The sequence below is a fragment of the Maylandia zebra genome, linkage group LG7 (genome assembly GCF_041146795.1).
Source record: "Maylandia zebra isolate NMK-2024a linkage group LG7, Mzebra_GT3a, whole genome shotgun sequence".
Lineage (NCBI taxonomy): Eukaryota > Metazoa > Chordata > Actinopteri > Cichliformes > Cichlidae > Maylandia > Maylandia zebra.
Window position 1 is genome coordinate 57,448,708 of NC_135173.1, and position 16,687 is coordinate 57,465,394.

General features: G+C 40.1%; 1 protein-coding gene across 1 annotated transcript in view; it reads left to right on the plus strand.

Moving 5' to 3' along the window:
* Positions 1-16,687, plus strand: part of ttc28 (tetratricopeptide repeat domain 28) — a 162,539-nt gene that overhangs the window by 817 nt on the left and 145,035 nt on the right. Inside the window, exon 2 of the mRNA XM_024803208.2 lies at positions 7,003-7,365. Within this exon, the coding sequence (XP_024658976.2) occupies positions 7,003-7,365 (363 nt within the window). The remainder of the gene's footprint in view (positions 1-7,002; positions 7,366-16,687) is intronic.

The window sequence follows — 16,687 nt, forward strand, 5'->3', positions numbered from 1 at the left end:
TCAGAAGTTTCATTTACAAAGTGACAGGGATTTTTTTTTCAGAGCTACACTGTGAAATTGGCAGGACATACTTTGTTATACAGACTAAAATAAATATCTGAGAGCTTTGTAGAGAGTTATTTTAAATTTTAATGGTTTTGGTAAGTGGAATTATTCTCAGCTTTAAAATGTAAAAATTGTCACTTCTGTAGAAGTGACACAAAAACTTGGGATGATATGCAAGAGATACATTTAAAGAACAATAATTTGCAAAAAGAAAATGTAGCTTTAACTGAAGAAATTACAAGAATAACATATTAAATGTTAAACTCAAGAAACTCTGTCTAAGGTTTTCCTATTCTTGTAGTATGATTTCTTTGGCTATACAGGTTAAGGACTCCTGTGTCCTTGCATTGGTTTCATAATGCGACAGACAGTTTTCTGCTGCGTGGAACTGTCTTGCTGAAATAAGCAATGCCATCTTTAAAAAGTGAGTAGATTCTTGCTCCCCCCAACTTTTATGTCTTTAAAATACTTGTAAAAACTAATTCTCTAAGCCTACCCATCTAAAGGAGAAGAAAAGAGATAGAAGCAATAATGATGCCATAAAGAGTTTTAAAGTGTTTTTGTGGATATTTTGTTGACTTCAGTTACATAGGAGATTTTCACTACTAAAGAGGCATGTGCCACTCTGTCTAGACCTCTTGCCCCTCCTTTGCCCCACCATGTAAAGAGTCTAAACTATTAGATGATTTGATAATAATCACCAGGTGTGACTGGTCAAGACCATTTTTCTTTTTTTTTTTTCTCCTTTCTTTTACTGTATACATATTTGTCAAAAAACATTCACAATAAAATGTATATTTATCAAAAGCATGTTTATGTGAAAATCTTAAATAACTGATTATTTGTTTTATTCTATAAAGTGTCAGAAAATAGTGACACATTTCATATCCTTTAAATAATCTTTCTCAACAGTCCAAAAGCTCAAATATATTTTTGATATTACAACTGACTGACAAATAAAAAATAAATAAATTACATTACACCGGAGAAACTGAAACCACGCATGCAGGTACATTATAGTATCACAGTTGCAACTAACTGCTAATATTCAGTTTAGTCAGATTTCCAGTACCTTTCAAACATAATCTGAACTATTCCATCTTTGTTGCCCTTAGCATTATGTCACACATTTATACATACAGCTGCATACAGCTACAGCTTGTTTCATTGACGCCCCATCGACGATATGACACATTAAAGATCTAACGGCCAGTTTTAGGCAAACAGTTTCCTCTCTTTCAGGTACTCGTCCCATCAGTCTCTTTCTGTCTCTATATTTTTACCAGGAATGTACTCCCTGTGACCTGGGCTGAAAATGGGGCTGGGAGTAGTAAGACAGAACAAAGGGGAAGTGTGTGTTTGTGTGTAATCGTGGAAGGACTGCCACAGGATATTCATGTTGTGTTCCTGTCGTTTGGCAGTGTTGTTCCTCAAAAAAAAATTCTTTGTAAACTTCTGGAATGCAACCTGACACTTTCTTCTGTAATGTGTGTGTGTGTGTGTGTTGTAGTTTTTGCTCTACAGCCAAATGCAGAAAGTACATATCAGCAGTGACACTTCTGATAACCTGTCTCCTGAGTGAGTTGGTGCTACCGTCTACACACTGGGACAGCTGTGTGTGTGTGTGTGTGTGTGTGTGTGTGTATGTGTGGGTGTGTCTGTGTGTAAGCAGCAACATTATTAATAAGCTGCTACAGGAACATGAAACAAACAGATGACTCAACTCTGCTCCTCTACAAACCAGAAATGCTAATGCAAGTCATGTGGAAAAAAAGTATGGCCCATAATAATAATATTATTATTATTATTATTATCATTATTATTATTATTATTATTATTATTATTGTAGAACACAGCATTCAGCAGCATTAACCATGCTTGTTCTTTCTTTTTATAATTCTACTGTCAAGAACTTTAACATTTTGTTTTGTTTTGTTGCAGTTTCTTTGCATGGTCTCACATTGGTGTGAATTTGTTGGGACATCTATTCCTGCAAAAATTGTGTCATTGTGTTAACACACCTGAATACTCCAGACCAACAAACCTCTGCTTTTAAACATGTAGACACACAAGTCTGTAATGCAAGACTGAGGTGAACCTACATGGTCAAACCTCCAGCCAACTCGAGCAGATTTTCATTTGTACGGTAGTTTATATGTAAATAGCTATAGAAAGATAGAGGAGAAATTGGGCTAGAAAAAACAATCTGCATTCAGGGAAATGTAAGTAAGCTCTGGTGACTAAAATATCACAGATAGATTTAAAAACAGACATAAAAACAAGGTGATCATAACTGATCCTTTAGATGAACTGGCAGGATTGTTTTTGTATTGAGTGATTAGCCAAATAAGCACTTAACCATTTGATACATTAGACTTCAGGTTTCTATTTTCCAGTTTTCACTCATACACAAACATATCCTCTCCATTTGGAAACAAAGTATTTTACCCACAGGTGCACAACATTACAGAGAAGTTTCAGTTAAGCCAGAGCTCTGTTTAAGAACAGTGTAACACAAAAATGTGTATAACACAGCTATCAGTGGAATGTGTATGAATGCAGAAGTCCACTTAGAGTAGTTTTTCTTCTTGCACTCTACTAGTTGCATTCAAGTTCAGGAACAGTTTTAGTTCAGTACAGACAATACTGTATGTGATATTCTTTATTTACCTGTGTTTTATGTAACATTCGTCATATCAGAACTAGAACCTCATAACAACCTGGCACATTAATGAAAATAATGTAATAAAAGAGAAAAACAATGAAAATTAGCATTTTCACACGTTGTTGTTATGTGGAAACTTGTGTATAGCAGTGCTCTTCTAAACTGTGGCTTACACTGAGACTTTAATCAGACTTTAATCTTTACAGCACATGGGCACACAGCAGCAGCATCTTGTTTTCAAACAGGTCCCAATATATATGTAGCTGTGGTCAGAGGTTTGTAATCATGGGCATGAATCTCATGGGAACTTGGAGCTTTTAGTGATTTCTTCAAACACTGCATTTTATATAGTGGAATGGTTGCACAGCATACCTCTTTAATTACTTTAAAAAACAAGAATTGGATGCACACATTTGAATTTATTTTGTGACCGATTCTCTTCAGAATATTTCAGACAGAACTTTTAGGCAGAGCCAAGTGGCATAAGGCATCCACTTTGGCATCATCAGGTGATGCTCTTGTGAGGATGAAGTGGCGAGAATGACAATTAGCACGTCCAAGTCCAAGGCTATGGTTCTCAGCAGGAAAAGGGCGAAGTCCCCACTCTGGTTCACGGATGAGTTGCTGACCAAAGTGGAGTTTGAGTATCTCAGGGTCATGAATGACGGGAGTGGCAGATTGATAGTGATGGAGAAGCCCCTGAACAAAACTTGACACTCTCAAACTTGATTGAAATTTGTAGCTGCTCGTGTGGACAAGCCACAAAGTAAAGGTTAGGCTTTCAAACTTGTACTGTACTTGCACTGTACCAGCTTTCAAACGTCATGGTGGTAGTGAATCTAAATTCATCATGTTCTGGGGCTGTTTTGTTGCCAATGGTACTGATACATTGCACAAAGTGGATGAAATAATAAAAAAGGACCGAGTTTCACCTTAAATCAGCAGTTAGATGATTGAAACTTGGACACAAGTTTTTCTAACATGATAATAATCACAACAGGCATCAAAACTGCTCTCCTGTTTCATCCGCTCACCCCCAACTGATCGCAGCAGATGGCCACCCCTCGTTGACCCTGAGTCCTCCAGAGGTTTCTTCCTGTTAAAAGGAAGTTTTTCCTTCACACTGTTGCCAAAATGCTTGCTCATAGGGGGTCATATGACTATTAGGGTTTTCTCTGTTTTCTTTGTATTATTGTAGGATCTTTACCTTACAATATAAAGCAGCTTGAGGCAACTGTTGTTGTGATTTGATGCTATATAAATAAAACTGAATTGAATTGAACTGAATAAAGTAGGCAACCATTAAGTTTCCAGAATCGCCCTCCCAAAGCCCGAAGCTCAACCCTATTGAAAACTCGTAGACTACACAAACAAGGTGGGTCTGTGCCATGAGACCAACAAATTTAAATTGTCTCTGAGTTCAAATTCATGTCATTAAAGTCATTAAAGATGTATGCCTTACAATCATTTCACTCTGGAAAAGAACAGTTCAATGAAATCATTAAAAGTCATTTTAAAGCCATTACAAATCACTACTATGCTTTTAATGTAAAAGTAAGTAAATGAAAAAAAAAAACCCATGCAGGTAGATGGCAAAGAATCAAAAATATTTTAATAAAAAAGTAAACAGGACGACTGCTTCTCAAAGTAGGAAGAGAAGCCATGCAAGTAATGAAACTGGTTTGTTCTCAACAGGTAAATTGTTCCAGTCTGATAGTCTTTAAACACAAAAGCTCTTTTACCTTATTTTTTATAAGCAGCAGGAACAAGAAACACAGCTGACTGAAGTGGCTAACGTGGTTTGGAGTTAAAAGCAAAGGATACTAAAATAAAAAAGGATAATTGACATGAATACACGTAAATATAAGTTCAAGTCAATATATTTGTGAATGCAATGCTCTCCTCAACTGTTTTGTGTTATTTTTTAAAGTTTATCATGAATATTTGATCTGTAAAAAGTTTTTATAATTCATCTAATTCCATTTGTTTACTGAGTCAGCTTACTTATAAATACATATATTTATTTCATGTTTTACTTTATCAGCAGATATTAATTAATGAGACAGTATTCTTCAAGAAATAAATCAGTGTTAGTTCTTATGTCACTCATGTGATATATGCATACATGAGGTGAATAATCAGTACACTTCAAAAAACCTTCATTTCCTTTACTCCTCTCAATCCACTGTTGGGTGATGCATTTGCAAGTTTTAGGAATCCTTCCAGTCTGCATATTTTAAATGCGTATCCAAACAATTCAGTGTGTGTGTGTGTGTGTGTGTGTGTGTGTGTGTGTGTGTGTGTGTGTGTGTGTGTGTGTGTGTGTGTGTGTGTGAAGGGAAATAGAGAGAGATAATGAAAGCCTTCGTGTAAGCACTGGTGAAAGGACAAATTTGGAAACACCAGATCAGAGAGGGAGGCAGCATTTCAATGTTAAAGCTACAGAAAGGGAACTTCAGTGTGCACATTTTACACAAAGTTTCAGAGACGGAAGCTAACATGAAGAACAGAGCCTGTATCTTACTAAGTCTCTGACTTTCCTCCTTTCTGTCTCTGTAACTCTCGGAGGAATTCAAGCTGGTACCAGTGTGCAGAAAGAAAAAGTGCTGGCACTAGTTTGGTATCCCATTAGCTAATAACTACTGGATCATATCATGCAAATGAAACAGCTTCAGTTTGGTGTTGTGTTGGATAGAAATCTGCATGCAGGAAGGTTTTTTTTTTTTAAATAACTTTTGTAATAGCACTGAAAGAACATTTTCTTTTGAAAAAACACTGTGAACAGCTTTTTTATTGAAACAGCTAAAAATATGTGATAGCTGGGCTCAACTTTTGTACATGTCACCCTTTGCTCCTATGCACCTCAGTTCAGTGAGATTTGAAATAGCTGCTACACCCAATAATAGTGCACCCAAATTCTAAACAAATCACCCGATGCCTTTATAAAACACACAAATACTAGCATCCAAAAATACTATATGAAATAGTTTTTTCTGGTGCTTTTGGTCACATGCTGTAGTCATCCTCCCGAATGGTCGAACTTCTCACCCCATCTCTAAGGGAGAGGCCAGTCACCCTTCGGAGGAAGCCCATTTCCGCCGTCTCGTTCTTTCGGTCACTACCCACAGCTCGTGACCATAGGTGAGGGTAGGGGCGTAGATCGACCGGTAAATTGAGAGCTTTGCTTTTACACGCAGCTCTCTCTTCACCACAACAGACCGGTACAGCGTCCGCATCACTGCAGCCGCTGCACCAATACGTCTGGCGATCTCCCGCCCCCTTCTCCCATCACTCTTGAACAAGACCCCGAGAGACTTAAACTCCTCCACTTGGTGCAGGGTCTTGTCCCTGACACCGAGTTGGCACTCCACCCTTTTCCACTAAAAGGGCTATGCAATGAAAATTCTAAACTTCCTAATATTAACATCTATGTTTACCATGGCAACGTCCATCAATTTAATTCCACCTATGCAGTTCAGGGTCAGGCTCCTCCAGGGATTAAACCAGGAATGTGTGCAAACCACTCTAATACCGCAGCAATATAATGATATGAAAAATTAGTACAAGTTCACCAGTTAAGCAATAATTAAATGAAGCATTTAGACTATTAAAATGAACAGCATCACAGTTGTTTTGTAGAGGTGATGTCTGAAGAGCAATGATATTCATCAGTGGGAGATGGGGAAACCCAAAGCAGCTACCTTTGGAAATGAAATTTGAACCCAAAACCAAATGTCACAAATCTCAGTTCCTCTAATGGCCACTTGAGGCTGGCTCCATAAGGTAATCAATCCCCACAGGGTGTCTTGTTAAAATGCTGAACATGCATTAAAAACATGCTTACATCCTGATATGGAAAACTGTTTTGACAGTTTGTATACTTCTCCTTTCACAACTCTGCATGCTAGGTGAATCGATTTTATAACTCATCTATTTGATTGACAATATGCTTTCATGATAATCATCATTGCTATTGGTCCTACAAATGCTACTAAAAGAGTTTCTGCCCATTAAGACAGGAAGACCTGCTGTTTCATGGTTATTGGCACATGATCAGTTTTTTTCTATGCAGGGTCTCTACCTTCAAATAATAAGTTGGCACTATATAAATATGATTGAATGAAGTAATGAATTCATTTGTTGATGGTGATAACGGTTTATTATTTCATTTGCCAAAAATTTTATGTCAAACAGTGAGTAAAATAAAGATTTCTTCTCTAGTTGCAAAACATTTAACCCTGCTCTTCCCCTTTCTCCCTTTTTCTCCTCCCTTTTGCTTCTTCTCTCCTCAGTTCTCTCTTTTTGGTTCTCGCTCCACCAGCAGGACCACCGACCCTTCTTCGTCATCGACCTCTTCTCCTGCACCTGTGATCCTTTCAGCCCAGATGGTAAAAAGAGCCGATCGACTGTCTGGCACTGGACCCCCAGCCCTTAGCAAAGCTGAATTTCTCGAGCGGGTGCGTCGCAGTAATCAGGCCTGCCAGCAGGGGGAATTTGAACTGGCTGTTCGCCTTTACAGTGAAGCCCTGACTGCCGATCCCCAAAACTGCATTTTGTACAGTAACCGCTCTGCAGCATATCTGAGACTGGGCGAGTACAGCACCGCCTTGGATGATGCAATTAAAGCACGACTCATCAACCCCAAATGGCCCAAGGTAAGAGGTTGGACCCTTGGCCAATCACACATTTCAAATGAGATTGTGGTAAAGTTGCTGTTCCTGAGACTTTCTTAAATGAATGTGAGAAGGATGTATGGCTTGTGTGTATACTGAAAAGCAAAAAAACTGCTAACTATAAACACTTAGAATCAATATGCTATCCTCTGTGAAAGCTCAGCCTCATTTTATGCGCAGGTTGTCATGTGATGGTGATCTTTGATCAAGTTCATTTTTGAACTTGGACTTTAATGATCTGCGTGCAGCTCAGAACGAAGCAGACCCTTATTTTCTCTCTTTCCTTTCAAAATCTCGTCAGATGGTGTGTTTTTCTAGAGTTTGAATTTTTAACAGTGTGTGGCAGCTGAATAGAGGTCTACTATTTAGATGCTGCAGCCTGCTTGTTGTGCTTTTTATAACATGTTGTTTATCTTGTCCTTTATAGTCTTTCTTTGTTTGGCAGCTGTTTAAAAAGGACAGCACACACATAGATCTCAGAGATGTCCCTGTAAAAATGCAAGGATTAGGAGAAACATTGTGATGACAGTGATGATAGAGAGCTGGACTATTTATGTTCACTGCTAATGTATCAGTACTATTTTTTTCCTGTTGTACAAAGATCATATTTTGGATATTGAAGAAGTATGTAACAAGTAGGTTTCTCAGCTATCACACATTTTTTTCTTACTATATCACAATCCCAGCATTGTTAGTGAAGGAAACAATGGTGCTAACACCCAGCAACATGCTTCTTATGGTCTCATGTGGGGGCACTATGGCCAGAGCCACATGACCCACAGTGGGCAGCCCACTGTGGGGATAAATACTGATGGAAAATGTAGGCAGATGTTCACTAAGCAAAGAGGGGCCCACAATGTAACTTCTGAGTCCCAGAGAGCAAAACTTCTATTGGGTTTGCCCTAAAAACAAAACAGAGGCGGGGGACAAAATGTGATCACGTAAAAATTAGGGTTGAGACTATCACTCTTGTGCATCGCAGAAAGTACATTTAAGTACTTCTTTACACTTGAAGTGGCTCTCTACATCTTACAAAACAGTGAGCACTGAAGGACAGCAAATGCTCTGTGAGTCTTTTACAGCCATTCAGAGGAGGAAGTAGGCAGGCAGGAGACTGGGTTTGCCAGGCTACCTCTGTCTGGACAGCTGGGGCTCGGCCGGTTCGACTCCACTTCCTTTCTCTGTGAGAGAGAATGGACGGAAGTGGTGTGTGTGTGTGTGCGTGTGTGTGTGTGTGTGTGTGTGTGTGTGTGTGTGAGTGAGTGAGTGAAAACCTTGCACGGTTGTTAGTTTGTTTTTGAAACCCTGGCTAGGCCTTGGCCTGAGTTTGGCACTTAAAGACAATAACAGAAGCAGCATTCCTGTGTCTGTGCTTGTATAGTGGCGGTGTCATAGCAGTGTGCTTGCTGCAGCATTTACTGTGGGTCAAAGGCAAGATCAAGACTAATGAACTACCAATAAGAGGGGGTCTTTCTGAAGGGGGGGTGCGGGGGGGAATTTATTTCTGCTTGAGTTCCTTCTTTCGGCTCTTCATCAACCCGGCCTCGGTGTCTGCTTTTTTTCTTTTCTTCTTTTCTGTGAGCCTCCCACAGCTTGCCCTAGTGCTGCCCCTGTCGACTTTTCTGTTGGCACAACAGGCTCAAACACACAGTCTCTGTATCACAAACACAAAATGAGTCGACTCCGTCATGGGAACTGAGGGGTGTAGCTGGTCAAAAGTCGCTTATATTTGTGTGCTTATCTGGATAACAACACCGTACAGAAAAGGAGGACTTCTTTGCATTTTTGATTTTGTTTTCGTCCTTTTCTCTCTCTCCTGCATTCAGTGCAAAGATTTGAGAAAGCTTTTTCTTTCTTTGTGATTCAAATGAAGTTACATCACAGACGTAAAATTGCTGCAGGAGCGAAAGCTTTTCTTGTGAAAGTGTCTCTCTTTTGTAGATCTGGCTCTTTTGCGTATGAATGTTTTCTGTCATGCCTACACGGGCTTTGTGTGTTTTTGAGAAGTTGTTAAGTGCTTTCACAGAAGCTTTTTCTTTTTTTCCCCCCTGAAAACAGGTGCATTACTTATTCAAATATCTAAGCTTATAGCAGTATGGGAAAGTTTTGCTTCACCACACAGACTGCCGTACTTTTGGGTCCCACAAGTAAAGACGTCTGCTTGGCATTGTAGCAGATTAAAGGCTAGATAACTGATCTTGGATGAGGTATCGTTTATGGATCAGCTGAGATTATGATGCTGATGGGAAATGTTTTTGCTGAAGAGTTTGTTGAGCCAAAACCAAAAATCTAAATTCATCTCTAGAAAATCAGGATGTATTGTAGGGGGTCAAAAGAGTGACTGACTTACTAATGTAGCTCAAAGAACACAGAACACTGCACAATGATGGCAGGAAAAGGGTTTTAAATAGGCAGAAAATATAAATCTGAAAACGCAGAGAGCCAGCAAGAGAAAACATGGTGAATATAAACCTTCCCATCAGTCTGGGAAGTCCATCATTCTAGTGAGAACGATTATTCAGTTTAAAATATTCAAGACAGTCTTTCCAGGAGTGAATGTTCTGATAACTTCACCCAAAGGTCAGACTGTGAAAAGCAAGCAAGTAGCTAATACATTTGTTATTGTGCACAATGTACTTTTTAAAATACTACTTACAGTATGTGCCCTTTTTGTGCTTGAGCACGTACCCTCCAAAATATCAGTGACTGTTGAACTGCTGTCCGTCCAGTGACTAATTATTTTAGGGTAAAGCATTCTTTGCTTGTAAATATAGCATATAATCATTCCAGATCAATCTGTCACTAAATGTAGTCCCAAACAAATGTTCTTTTTCCTTGCATTTGAAAAATGTCAGTGCAGGTGTTTGTGAGACATTTTAAGCTTTACATTAACAGTAAGAATCGATAGTGATTGTACAAAACCCAGAAATGTGGAAAATAGAATAGAATAGAATAGAATTCAACTTTATTGTCATTGCACATGCACAGGTACAGGGCAACGAAATGCAGTTTGCATCCATCCAGAAGTGCTTTAGTGATATAGATATATTACAATATATATTAGCAATAATATAGATATGTGAGTATATTACAGAAATGGGTCTATTATGGTATGTTATAATGTACACGGTATGAAGTATGTTGTGAATATTCTATAACTATAAGTATGTACAGGCTGTAGTGAGTACAAGCTATGTACAGGATATGAACAGGATATAAATATGAAAAACTATATAGAATATGAAATAAATAACTTTACAGAATCTGGGATATACAGCTATACAGAAATGGGAACTATGCAAGTTGTAAACAGTTGTAGGATTAAAGATTATCGAATGTACAGAATGATTATTTACACAGAGCTATACAGTAGTGCAGTTAAGATAAGTGAGGGTGTAGATAGTTTCTACAGAGGCTATATAAAGTGCTAGTGGTTGTGAGTGGTGGTTCAGTCCATGTTATTATTGTGTTTGAGGGTACAGTTGTCCATTGTGGGTGTGTGTATGTTCAGTCCATGAGTTTAACGTGGGTCAGATGTCAGGAGGCAGAGTTCAGGAGTCTGACAGCTGTGGGGAAGAAGCTGTTCCGGTACCTGGTGGTCTTAGTCCGGAGGCTCCTGTGGCGCCTCCCAGAGGGCAGGAGGGTGAAGAGTCCATGTGATGGGTGACTGGGGTCTTTGATGATTTTCCCAGCCCTTTTCAGACACCGCTTCCTGTAGATGTCTTTTATGGCAGGAAGTGGTGCTCCGGCAATGCGCTGGGCAGTTTTCACGACCCTCTGCAACGCCTTCCGGTCCGAGGCAGAGCAGTTCCCGTACCAGACTGTTATACAGTTGGTCAGGATGCTCTCGATGGTGCAGCGATAGAAGTTCACCAGGATGTCTGAGGACAGGTGGTTCTTCCTCAGAGTCCTCAAGAAGAAGAGGCGCTGGTGAGCCTTCTTGACCAGCTTGGAGCAGTTGGTCGTCCAGGTGAGATCCTCGGAGATGTGGACTCCCAGGAACTTGAAGCTGCTCACACGCTCCACAGCCATCCCCTTAATGTGGATGGGTGGATGTGGGTCAGCATTCCTCCTGTAGTCCACGATGAGCTCCTTGGTCTTCTCGGTGTTAAGCAGCAGGTTGTTTCTGTCGCACCACTCAGCCAGACGATCCACCTCCTCCCTGTAGGCGGCCTCATCGTTGTCACTGATGAGGCCAATCACCGTGGTGTCATCTGCAAACTTAATGATGGTGTTGGAACCATCAGCAGGTCTGCAGTCGTGGGTGAAGAGGGAGTAGAGGAAAGGGCTCATCACACAGCCTTGTGGTACACCGGTGTTCATTGTGATGGTAGATGAGCAGCGGTTATCCAGCCGGACACGTTGGGGGCGGTTGGTCAGGAAGTCCAGTAACCATTTGCAGATGAGGGAACTGATACCCAGGTCTGTCAGTTTCCTGATGAGTTGTGAGGGGTGGATTGTATTGAATGCTGAACTGAAGTCTATAAACAGCATTCTGGCGTAGGTGTTGTTGTTGTCCAGGTGTGAGAGGACAGAGTGCATTGCGATGGAGACTGCATCCTCTGTGCTCCTGTTCCGGCGGTATGCGAATTGGTGGGGGTCCAGGGTGGGGGGGAGACAGGATTTGAAGTGTGCTAGGACCAGTCGCTCTAAGCACTTAGTGATGATGGGGGTGAGTGCTACTGGGCGGTAATCATTGAGGCAAGATGGGTTGGAGTTTTTGGGTATCGGGACGATGGAGGTGGATTTGAAGCAGGCCGGTACCACAGAGTGGGCCAAGGACAGATTGAATATGTCTGTGAGCACTCCTGCAAGCTCCCCAGAACACGCTCTGAGAACACGCCCGGGGATGCCATCAGGGCCTGCAGCCTTGTGGACATTGATCCTGCTCAGCACCGCTCCTACATCGGTGGGGGAGAGAGTCATAGGTTGGTGGTCTGGCGTCATGTCTGCTTTGGTTGTGGTTGTGGGGTTCCCTCGCTCAAAACGAGCATAAAAGTTGTTGAGCTCGTTGAGGAAGGAGACATCAGAGGATGCGGGGGAGGGTTTGGTGGTCCTGTAGTCTGTGATGGTCTGGAGTCCTTGCCACATGCGTCGGGGGTTGGAGTTGGAGAAGTGTTCTTCTACCTTCTTTTTGTAATGGTGTTTGGCTTTTTTGATGCCCTTCTTTAGATTAGCCCTGGCTGTACTGTAGGCGTGTGCATCTCCTGACCTAAAGGCAGTGTTGCGGGCCTTCAGGAGGAGACGAACATCCCGGTTCATCCAAGGCTTCTGGATGGGGTACATGGTGATCCGTTTCTGGGTGGTGACACTGTCTGTGGTTTTGGAGATGTAATCCAGTACAGATGAGGCGTACTGGTCCAGGTCTGTGTGGGTGAACATATTCCAGTCTGTGTTTTTAAATCTGTCCTGGAGCACTGCGTCTGTCCCCTCTGGCCACACTTTAATTGTCCTCACAGCAGGTTTCACACGTTGGATGAGTGGTGAATACCGAGGTGTGAGGAACAGGGAGAGATGGTCCGATTGTCCAATGTGGGGGAGGGGTGTGGCTTTGTAGGCTCCAGCCAGGTTGGAATACACATGGTCTAAAGTCTTGTCTCCTCTGGTGTGGCAGGAGACAAGATAAGTTACCTAGTTTTGGTTTGCTTAAGAAATCAGCTCAGAAATCTGAACTTTAAATATCATAAAAGATTTTTTTTTTGAAGATTTTTAAATACCGCTGCAGTGTAGTTACTGGGAACTGCGAAGTCATTTAAAATGCAATGACTTTGAAGGCCATTTGAGTGTGTGTGAGACACTCCATAGGCCTTGAAAATAATAGATTAGTGAAAAACTAGTAATCAGATTTATCTGATGATATAATTAATCAATGATTGCACTATTAATGTTATAAATATACTAATAATCAATATTACATGTACTGCTTGTAATAGTCCCTCTCTTTATTACACTATACACTGAATACACTTTATACACTGGATTTGTGGCAGAAATCTGAAAAGAAGAATATGTCAAATTAAACCAATGCTTTCTGTGTCCCTAAAAATCCTCTAAAGTAAGCAAGAATTTAGATTTTTGTTAGTTTGGTTATACCAGCCCTTTAATTATTTGGGTATAAGTTTGATGTTACAATCTGTAACTGTTCCTACATACTCCAGCAGTTCAATGTAGGAATCAGTGGAGATGATCAGTAAGGATTCAGTGGGTTCTCTGCTCTGAAGTAGGAGCCAACCAGATGGCAGCCAGCTATGGCTGTTTATGCAGAGGGCCGTGGAGCTGGCCCCGCACTGCTCAGGCTTCCCCTGTCATTAAGAAACTACTCTGCAACCACATGGGGCAAAAATATTACCAGCATACGTGCAGAGAACGCACAGCCCTGTTTCTTTAAGTAGGTCTTGGGGCTTAAAATGTCCTGTTTAGGAAGCTTCCCCACATGACAGAGGCTATATTATAATGTGATCTAAACAAGGCAAAACATTCAATTTCCGCATGTTTGGGTTCCTCCCTGGTTGGGTGAGTTTAAGGTCCTATGACCGACGTTGTGTTGATGTGATTTTAATGTCCTCTGCTGGTTTTGTGCTATAAGTGAATCTGTGTCACGGAGAACTCAGCGTGGGTCAGTAGGGTAATCCAGGACTTACTGCAGAGCATGTGAGGTGAAGGAGGAGTCAGTCTACAGCAGGGAAACATTTCATTGTGTATGCCCCACTGTACATTGAACCACACTGTTGTTTTCTTTGTGTATCAATTTGATCATTTTCATCCACCAAAGACACTGGTGGTATTGTCCATTGTATTCAAGCATATAGTTTTTCAGACCAGTTTCAAAAAGTCATCTAGATCTGAAATTCTGATTCAATTAATCAATCAAAAACAAAGGTGACAGTGAAAAGAAGCAGTGTAAAAATGTTTTTCACTATTTTTGACATTTAATATACAAAACAATTAATTGAAAAAGCAATCGAGAGTGTAATGTAAATAATTGATAATGAAAATAACTGTCAGAAAAATGAACAAACCTTTTGATTTTTGTTGTATTTCTATTCATTTTGCTTTAATTTTTCAGCAGTTTTAGTCTCTAAATTAAATACTGAATTTTCATTATGTCAATACGTACTACAAGTTAAGTAAATAAGAATAGCTCATTATGCTTTAAATTCATTATTTGTTTCTTTTGTTAAGAAAATAAATATGTTAAGAATTTCATTGTTAAAAAGGTTTTACATTTGCTAAGAAATAAATCAGTACGTCATTTAAAAAATGATTTATTTCACATGAATTCTTAGTACAAACAGTACATTTCAGTAGTAAAAGAAAGATACAGGCAAAAGGACTGAGATCATTTTTACATTTCAAGTTTTTGCAGCAACCACTAGAGAGCAGCAATGATATGTCAGGAAACTCCCCACTCACAACCTCTTGGACAACAGTAAAGGACTGTCTGCCTATGTCTCTATTTAAATAATCATACTAGCTCCTCCCCCCCCCCCCCCCCTTATCGTTATCAGCAGATAAAGGCCAGATGGAGCTACTTTGCATCTTTTCATGAAAATCAAATGTGATAACATATTTGGAGAAAAAGCACACACCAGCAGTACTATATCACCTGCTGCTTACGGTGTGCCACACACACACCCATACTCATACATATCCTGCAGACTGTAATGATTTTTAATTTTGCCTAGAAGAGCAGTGGGCCTAATTGCCTGGCATTAATTGGGAGATATGCTTCTACTTCTCGACTTGCAGCATTGGTTTATATACACTCTAGACTTGACCATAGCTTGCTGTCTCAGCAATCCTGCTTAGCTACTGCAGTTTGTTAACGCGTCCTTTATCCTCTCTCTGCGTACATCTCCCTTGCACACAGTTGGGTGCCTCGGCTGTCTGTGCAAAGAGAATTTCAGTGAAAGAAAAAGATAAGAGCAGTGGGAGATAATGAAAGAGTGACTCAGTTGGACTTGAACACAGCATGGTGTGACTGCTATCAGACTGTGAGCAAGTAAAAAAGAACATCTCAGGATCACGATTTTGGTCTCAGCTGTTTTTAAGCAACAGGGGTCTTATTTCTGTAGATCATTTCTATTGATTATGATAATATTCTGCGCGAGTTAATTTTTGGGAAGGACATTAAGACAGCTGGAAAAATGGATCTAGTTTACTTTCTTTATTTGCAAAGGCAGAAAAATTAGATGTGCCCATGAGGCAGATCTGGGTCTTCAAAAAAACAAAAAAACAAAGACAAACTGCAATTATTTAATGATTGAAAAAAAAAAAGAAGAGGAAAGATCACCCAAATCCAAACTGGGAGCTGGTTCCACAGAAGAGGGGACAAAAAGCTGAAGGCTCTGCCTCCCATTCTACTTTAAATACTCTTGGAGCAAAAAAAAAAAAAAAAAAATCAGCCAGCAGTCTGACCGAAGTCTTCTATTTGGGCAGTATGGTGTTATGAGGTCTTTAAGATAAGATGGGCCTGGTTATTCAAGATATGGTATGTGAGGAGAAGTATTTTTAAATTCAATTCTGCATTTAACAGAGTGCCAATGAGGAGAAGCCAATTCTTTCTAGCATGCTGATGATTGCTAATTAGCATTATACACAATGTAAAATTGAATAGAAACTGATGGAAATCTTATTAGCTTTTGGCTATTTTGAAATAAACAACAGTGTTCTACCTGTTGCAGTGTTGGCCTATGCTAAGCTATGCTTGTTTAGCATGTGGCTAAAATGTAACTTAACCTTATTCCTAACCCAAAGCTCTTTGCCAACCTGATTGAAGTAAAGACGCTAAAGTTACGAGATTACCACAGTGATTATTCTCTGGGGATAAATCACTGTGATAAACTGATAAATCACTTTTTTGTGTGTAAAATCTAACGACAGTCCACCTAGTGTATCTTGTTGTTGTTCATTCTCTCTCTCTTTCTCTCTCTCAAAAAATGCTTAACTATGTTTCACTGAAGTACGGCTTTGCTTTGGGATTTGTCATCCTTGCCACAGATGTTGCGATTTTCTTCTTACATTCTGAACATTTGGAATTGAGCAGCCTCGGAGTAATGGAGCAGAAAAAAAGAAAACCTGAGAGAAAAGAGAAGAGAGATAAACAGCAAGAGTGAATGACTCACTAATGACAGGTTGTATGTTGCTATTTCCAGGCAGAGGCCGAGGTTAATGAACAATCAGATCTTTGGGACTCCTGTGATGTCTGTGTGGGAGTCTCTGGAGGCAACCGGGTTTGAGCTTCAAAGAGAGCACTTCTTGTAAATGTGATAGGAATGTGTACAATATAAGCAACATTCGTATC